The following is an 8,381-nucleotide window of genomic DNA, read 5'->3' on the forward strand; positions in this document are numbered from 1 at the left end:
CCACCAGAGACTCCACACAACCTACCTGAGACACCACACAGCCCAGCTGAGACTTCGCACAGCCCACCTAAAACTTTGCACAGCCCACCATAGACCCCACCAGGCCACCTGAGACTTCGCACAGCCCAGCTAAAACTTCGCACAGCCCACCTGAGACCCCACCAGGCCACCTGAGACTCCGCACAGCCCACATTAAAGTTCGCACAGCCCAGCAGAGACGCCACCAGAGACTCCACACACCCACCTGAGACTCCGCACAGCCCACCTAAAACTTTGCACAGCTCACCAGAGACCCCACCAAAAAAAACGTTATTTTTTTAAGATCCACCCAGTCTCCCTACCTTATCAGAACTGGAGTGGATCCTCAGCCTGGGGTCCAGTGTGGGTTGCTGTGCTGTGACGGAGCTTCATCCATATGTGCATTGCTTGTACAGCTCCCTCGCACACCCTGTAGAGGTGTCGGGAGCCAGAATGTTACATCACACCGGGCCAGCCACCTCTACAGGACATGAGAGGGAGATGTAAGCAATTCACATATGGATGGATCTCCCTCGCAGCCATTGTCCTATCACATCCCAGGTCAAGCTGACACTCGGCTCTGGGACTCTGGGAGGCATATTTTGAATGGCTGCTCGGCGCAAGAACTGACAGTGCTGTGCTAGGGGAAGGCTGAGGAGCCTCTCACCTAGAAAAGCAGAAGGCACACGGGGACCCACTGGCCAATAGTCACAGGCAAATAGTCCCACCGCACTCTTGACCGAGAAGCCCCATATAATGTGTGTGTGTGGGGGGGAGGGGGTGCTGAAGTGGCCACGGATGTCGCTTTTTTTTCAAACCTTGGTGTGTCTGCTAGATAAAGTCTTATAATTTGAGGAAGCTAAACCCCCCCAGGGAAAAAAATTATCTACGGCCCTGAGTGCTGATACCAATACATCAGCGCCAATACATCTGTGCACCAGTAGACTTTGAATAAAAACGGATGCCCTGCACTCAGAGAGTGTGCTTAAAGTGGTTGTAAACCCATGCTTAAAAAAAAAATACATTACAGCCTCCCAAATGAGTTTGTGGAGGACAGATAGCGGTCGCGTGACCGCTAATAAATCTTTGAAAACAGAGGGGTTTTTCACCATTTTTGTGATGTATCTTCTCTTACCGTGGTTCAAGGAAGGGGTGTAAAGGGTGGTTATTAATTGTCAGTCTCTCGGTTTACATGTTCTTTAATCTTTCGGGTTGAGTCATTCAATCTCAAAGACTGAGGACATTTTTTGGAAAAGAAGAGCTACTGTGGATTGAAGGTGAACATTGCAGCCCTTGGTCTTTTTTTTAACATTGCCTAAGGGACCTTTTTAGGAAATTAGTTGGGCTTTTATAGTTGAAACCATTATACGCAAACTGGAATTGGCCCGGTATTATATTGTGCTTTATCTGTATCCTGTTATCTCTAAAAAGTCAAAATATTCTTTAAATATAATGAGAAAGCACAACTTGTTCTGGAATTCCCTGTATGCAAAAAAGGTTTTGTGTTATGCAGGGTTACATGATGTTTTGTCATGGATAAGTCATAGATATGACATTGTTTGTTGTAGGTCGTCTTCTTTTTCTTATTTCAGCTTGAGGATTCAATTATCTTGTCTGTTGTACCTATGAACAGCTGTGCAGCCATGACCTCCACCCTCCTCTCTCTTCACACAGCCAAGCAAACATTTCAGTATTTGTCTACAGACAGGGAGATGCAGCGAGATGATTGGCAGTGAATACCACACGTGCATTGGGTCACTGGCAAAAACATTGTATTTTTGAGGTATTTTGTGTATGCTGAGACATCAGCCAAGCAGAAAAAAATATTTATATTTAGTAGAAACACATGACTGTGTTTCTTCTCATGCTATTTTCATATTTGACAGCATACAGAGGAAGCATTTCCCAGTCAGGCTTTGCAATCACAAGATGTAGATAGCATTAGGAGGGGCTGAGCGACACTATAACTTGCATGGTGCTGCTGGCAATAGCTAGCAACCTTCTAATGCTCCTTACTGAACAACCGTAGAGTAGATAAAAGACAAACATGGTTCCATGCATTTATCAATGTTTATGTGTTATATGGCTGTTTAATGTTCCTTGAGTAATTCTAGGGTGAACTTCAACTTTCACTACTCTGGTTAAAAACAGAGCACTTGATTGAACTATAGACAATCAAGGCACCACAACACCATGATTGCCCATAGATTTCCTCCTATGGAGTGCTGTTAGCAATGATTAATCAGAAGCTGGAGATGAGCACATTATACAGTAATTGTATTTGTTGTTTACATTTTTCTTCTCACCATCTTTTTCTGGCTTTTTTTTTTCTTTTTGCTACTCTTACATTTTTACACCTCTACAGACTTTATAGGTCCTAGGCCAGCCATTCTCACCCAGGGTTCTATGGAACTCAAGGGTTCCTTCAGAGGTTGATAGAGTTTCCTTGAGTTGTGGCTGATCTTCCATTTGATGGTGCCTGCTTAGTTCTGGGTCTAACGCCACTTGAGGGAGACAGCGGCATGACATCAATTATCTTTTTAGCTATCTGTAAGGGGGGTATTCTGGCCACTACTGTAAGGGGGGAACATGCTTCCCACTGAACAGCAATGTAAGGTACATTTTCCCCACTGAATTGGTTTTATCGGGGCCCCTAAAACCTGATAATTATTTTAAGGATTCCTCAGGGGCAAAAAGGTTGAGGAAGGTTGTCCTAGGCACTGTGCCTCAAACATGTAATGGGAAATTCAGCATTGGGTTTACTGCAATTAACAGTGCAGGTCACAATAGCCTTAAGAGGGCAGCCATACAGACATACAGGGAAATCCAAAGAATCTCTTATGTTTTATGACAGCAGATAAACAGGGGATATAGAAGATACACCTTAATTCAGACAAGGATAAACTCTCACATGCTGAAAGAAGTTATATTTTCAGATGGGATGCATTTATCATATTTGGATTTTCCAGAGTGTAAAGTTTCATCTTGCTGACCTTATTTCCTTTTATCACTCAACAAGTAGCAAAATAAAGTCAGAGGTATACTTCAAAGGAAATAATGAAGGAAACGTGACACAATCAAACAGTTTAATGGGTGGCCTTTGCCTCACTGTGTTTACATATAACGTTGACTTTTTTCACTTTTCCTAGAGAGCAGCACCGCTCACTGTCAGTCAGGTGATGCTGTGTCTGTCCCTGGTGTTTACGCTATGCGTAGGAGTCTCCAACGCTCGCTGTTCCAGACGTTCAAAGGAGATGCTGTGCGGTTCGGAACTGGTGGACATGCTGCAATTCATCTGTGGGACCAGAGGCTTCTATGTCAGTATGTATTTCTTTTAAGGATAGCTTATCCTACCTCCAATTATCTAGGCTCTATACATACCCAGACCACTTTACTAGTTATTTACTAATATTCTTCTTCCTTTTCCCATATTTTTCATATCATTGTTTTTTTAGAAATGTTTAAACTGACATTAACAGGCATATTCAGAAAAGGGTGAAGAGTTTGGAGAAGGCAGAAGAAGTGAAGAATCTAGGCTAAAACAGCTGATTTGGAAAAATTCTCCAATTCAGCTCACTTCCCAGTTTAGCTTTGTTGTCCTAGATTGTTCACTTCTGCTGTCTTCTCCAAACTCATCACCCTTTTGTGAATAACCCTGTAGGTGTCACAGTACATTGTTTCAGCAACTATGATGTGTACAACTTCAGTAAGAATTACGGGTAGTTAAGTTATATGGTTAATGGACCACAAAGATCTTCCCACCAGTTGATGGGTAAACCTGTCTATAATTCAATCAGAAATAATAACAGAACTCCCATCCGTGAAAAAAAACAATTTTTGTAGGCAAAAGAAGCAATAGTAGGCAAAGCTACAAAAAAAGGTAAATTAATGACAAATGAGGAATAATTTTACTGAGAAAACCAAACTGTTTTTTTATTTATCTAGAATGTCAGCTGAAAGTTATTTAAAGATGGTGTAACACAAGGACCAGTTTTTCAAAAACAGATATTTCACTGTTTCACAAATACTGAGAGATTAAACCATCTAATAGTTTCTTATTTCTTGCAGAATTCTGATGGTGAGATCTGTGTATTTGATCTGTGTATTGAGCACACTCTCTGCAGCTTTTGTAAGGAGGTCCCCCTCTCTAGGAAAGCAGACTTACCATTGGGTGGCCTGCTGCTCATTTTGATGCTTAGAAGTGAACTGGAAAATGATCAATTGGACCACCTTATCAATTCACTAAGTAAAGCAAATTGTGGCTTTTTGGTATAGCTTGGATTGGGGCATTCAGTTCAGGCAAGTCAATTAACTTATCTCTAATTCAAACTGCTGAAGCCACCCAACAGAAGTGTCACTTTCGTGTGAATTGACCCAGACATTTTATGCAGAATCATTTAAATTTCCAATCAAGCTTTTTAGCAGAGACCTCTTCACTATGGACATAACTAGATTTTATTTTGGTGTGCCTCCTGTGACATAATCCGCTATACCTATCAGGAAATCCAGTAACTCATGGATTGGTAATTGTACTCCTTGCATGCACAGTAATAAATAGTTGAGTAAAAAGGGCACAGTGCTACCAAAAAAGTGCTTTCCCTTACAATGTGTCTATATCCAACAAGTTCCAATTAAAGTGCATTAAATATTTCAAACGTAGCGGCTTAGAAATCTCAATAAACATCTCTATATAAAAGTGGTATAAAAAGTGCCACAACAAATGAATAAATAAACTAAATAAATAAATGTGATAAAAGTGATAAAACAGATGAAGAAATATTCAATCTAAGGGGGCTATTCACAAAGCTGCCGGAGGCAGCCGAGTGAATTACCCAGCCGAGGTGAAGTGAGCCTGAACTACGTTTGTCTATTCACTTCTGGCTTGTACGGCTGATTTCATGTTTAAAACTAGCAGGCAAATAGTTAATAAAAAAAGAAAAAGAAAACAATCCTCTCCAGAGCGCTCACTAGTCACAGACTTCAAAATCTCTTTCATGAAGAGATATTTATTGAGATTTATAAGCTCCTACGTTTGAAATAAAAGCCCTTTTTTCACATGTTGCAGTTCTGCAGACACTGCTCCACCTTCTGTTTGTTTTTTGCACTACAAGTGACCATCGCCACATTGCTTGCATCCAACTGGAAGTCCACCTAAACAGCTTCCAAACCAGTTTTCAGGTTTTTCAATCCACTATAATCTTTATTTCAACTTTCAGCCAGTGGGGCAGTTCATTAAAAACACAAATGTCAGGCATTTTCACTAAAAGGATGTAAAAAATAAATCTTTTTATTTTCTTCAGAGGAATACATTATTGAGCTAAAGGGTCGAGCGGTACTTTAAATCCGTGAAGTAGATGTGCAGTTTAAGATTCCCATGTGTATTATTTGTTTATGTTATGTTAACATTCATATTACAGGTAAACCAGGTTCAATTCGAAGCAAATCTCGGCCCGGTATAGTGGAGGAATGCTGCTTCTGTGGATGCAATGTTTCCATATTAGAATCATACTGCGCTGCTCCGATCACTAACACCACTGGCAGAGAGGGTGAGTATAACCTGACTATCTTGGATTAAAGAAATGTTCTTTGAATGTTGGTGGCTTCTACAAAGGGCAGGACAGTGGATGTACAGTAGATCAAATGACTGCATTCCAGGCTGATTTATTTACAACAAATATTATTATTGACCGGGTGGATAGAAAAGAAAGAATTTGGCCATTTTTGACCCCAAAATGTTGAATTATCCAATAAAATGATCTAATCTCAGTGGAATAATATACTACAGAACAATATTTACAAAATGGCATCTTGGGTGGTTAAATGGCAGATAAAATGCAATGGTGATTAATATTAGGTTATGTAACTTGACCTAGGGGGCCATTCACAACAGTCAGGTCTTTTGCTGTGCTTTGAAAGCACATACGTTAACGCCTGTAGCGTCTCTCTCTCTCTCGCTCTCTCTCTCTCTCTCTCTCCATTCCAATTAATATATGTATACAATTATTCATTACAGAACAAAAATCATAGGAATGTTCTCAGGACTTCCAGAAAGTTATCTCTTGACTATGAAGCTGATTATAGGATGATCAAAAAATCCAACCAAAGAGACTTTTTGGCTGCCGTGAAAATGTGCAATAATAATGTGATGAAACTGGGAAGAAAACCTCATCAAATGAAGAGAAAATTGTCCTGAGCTGTGTGACCCTACGTTAAAAAGCTGAGTTCACAACTAGCTGAGAATGTATTAGCCAGGTGTATGGACTGTGACGCCTGTAAACCAGTTATTGGATGACCCAATGCCACCATGTTGTGTTCCGTACAATGTGGAACACACATTGAATTTTGAACTTCACTTCCACTGTACATTTTTATGATTCCTTAGTCACATTGAATCACCCCATTACCCCTAACGGACCCTGGACAATTAAATGAAGATTATTAAACTACATTTTTCCATAACACATTATGGGCACATTACATTTCAAGCTGTATAGCTGTTTTATGTTACTGTTGATAAATTCTTCATTAACAATGGTAAAGTACTAATTTAATAGGACAGTGAAAAAAACAATCATGATGTCTCAAATGCCATAGTAGATACTAACCAATCAGATTCCCATAGAACCTACTAACCAGATTTCACAACTAACCGGTTCCCCTCTTCAAACTACATAGAACTTCTACGTAGAACTTTGCTCTTTTAGATGATTTTGCAAGCCTTGTTTCAAGTTGTGTTGCAATTAAGAGTCGTAAATGAGGTGCCGTATAAAACAAAGTTAGTAAAATATAAAAAAAAGGTTGAAATATTGGCAGAAATGTAGCAAAAAAAAATGACACGTCCTTCTCCAGCTTCCCTTAGCAGAAAATGGTCCAAAGTGGTTTTTGCTTGTTTATACTTTAGTACAATAGATTTCATAGTGGTGCTGGGAATGATGTAAAATCCCTGACACTCAATCAGCTCCTTATGTAGTAAGAACCTGGGTCCCCCACCCCGCGCTTTAATAGTGTCCCATGATTGTGATGGGCAGCCAAACTGCGAGTGGTTGAAGCAATGCTAAGCTTATCGCCAAAATGTGAGGAGTGTATGTTTAAATCTGCCCTGGTACCTAGTGTAAAGTAGCTTAGACTTTCTATATTTAATTTTTTCTTAAAGCTGATGTTTAATCTGCTATTATTTTGCCTCCTTTCTGTGTTCTTTGCATGCCTTATTATAGACTGTCATCACTAGGTCTCTGTGCGTCTCTATTTAATGCAGGCAGATCATAACTTGACCAATAGATAACCAATAGAGGTTTAAGCAAACCCCATTCAGTCAGTGAACTAATACCATTACTAGATGTCTTACCAGTCCACTTCTGGTGCTGGCAGAGTGTGCAGCAGAACCCACTACACACTTTGCATTTTGTGAGCTGATAAGTGTTTATTTGGACTACTTATACCAGAATGATACCAGATCATTAGCAAAGAAAGTTTTCAAGTATACTCAAATATCTTGCTACGACAATTGTAGACAAAAATGTCTACAATGCTACTTACATATGCAGATTAAGGAGGAGCCTCACCCTCCTAAATGATCCCCCCACTTGCCTCTAAAGCTATTCTTATGCTGTAATCACATACTTACAAACTCAATGGATCCAGTGTCCTGCTGTCCTTCCACAGGTCCGGGTCCGGTCTGGCATCGCCATTTTGCTGGCTGATGTCACAGGGAGCCAGCTTTCTCTTCCTGGTTCTTCATCCAGTATATAAATAGATCTGGTGCCGATCTTGCCCCTGTTCAGAGAGAGAGAGATCTGGAGCGGTCTATTTACATATTTTACTATCAATGGAAGCTAGCAAAATGTCTGGCATCCTGCCCAACTCACTGACATCACTGGTTGCCAGGAGCTGGGCGGGACACCAGCAAGAGCATCCCGCTCAGCTCCTGGCTCCTAGTGATGTAAGTGAGCTGGGCGGGATGGCAGTCTGAGCGTCCCAGGTTGCTAAGAGTTCTTAGCAATCTGGCACGCTTTAGCTGGAAAGAGGCCGGAGTGCCGCTGCCTCATTATAAGGACTGCCCTGGACATCACATATCGCAAGAGGCATTGCTCTCTTCCATTCATAGAACAATATACAAACAGACCTGATACCAGATCTTTGTCTGTACATGCATGAGATCTGTGCAGGGTCTCCCTATGGGAATGGGAAGGATTCCCCTTCTGCAGCCTCCTTGGATATGGGGGCATGATTAGCGGCAGCTCCCCCCCTCCCCCCACACACACACACAAGCAAAAACCTAAATTTAATAAAAGGGGGGGGAGTTAGGGTGAAGGTTTGCTTTAAGTCTTATTTCTATCTCAGAAGACAAATTACCCCCTTGGTTA

At 41.0% G+C, this 8,381-nt stretch overlaps 1 protein-coding gene across 1 annotated transcript in view; it reads left to right on the top strand.

Moving 5' to 3' along the window:
• The window catches only part of LOC108800079 (insulin-like growth factor III), a 19,837-nt gene extending 13,590 nt beyond the window's left edge, over positions 1 to 6,247 (top strand). Inside the window, exons 2-4 of the mRNA XM_018572018.1 lie at positions 3,168 to 3,339; positions 5,436 to 5,564; positions 6,032 to 6,247. Coding sequence (XP_018427520.1) covers positions 3,168 to 3,339; positions 5,436 to 5,564; positions 6,032 to 6,045 — 315 coding nt within the window. The 3' untranslated portion in view covers positions 6,046 to 6,247. The remainder of the gene's footprint in view (positions 1 to 3,167; positions 3,340 to 5,435; positions 5,565 to 6,031) is intronic.
• Positions 6,248 to 8,381: the final 2,134 nt, after the last annotated feature.

This window comes from Nanorana parkeri, unplaced genomic scaffold, assembly GCF_000935625.1.
Source record: "Nanorana parkeri isolate BGI_ZX_2015 unplaced genomic scaffold, ASM93562v1 scaffold1902, whole genome shotgun sequence".
Lineage (NCBI taxonomy): Eukaryota > Metazoa > Chordata > Amphibia > Anura > Dicroglossidae > Nanorana > Nanorana parkeri.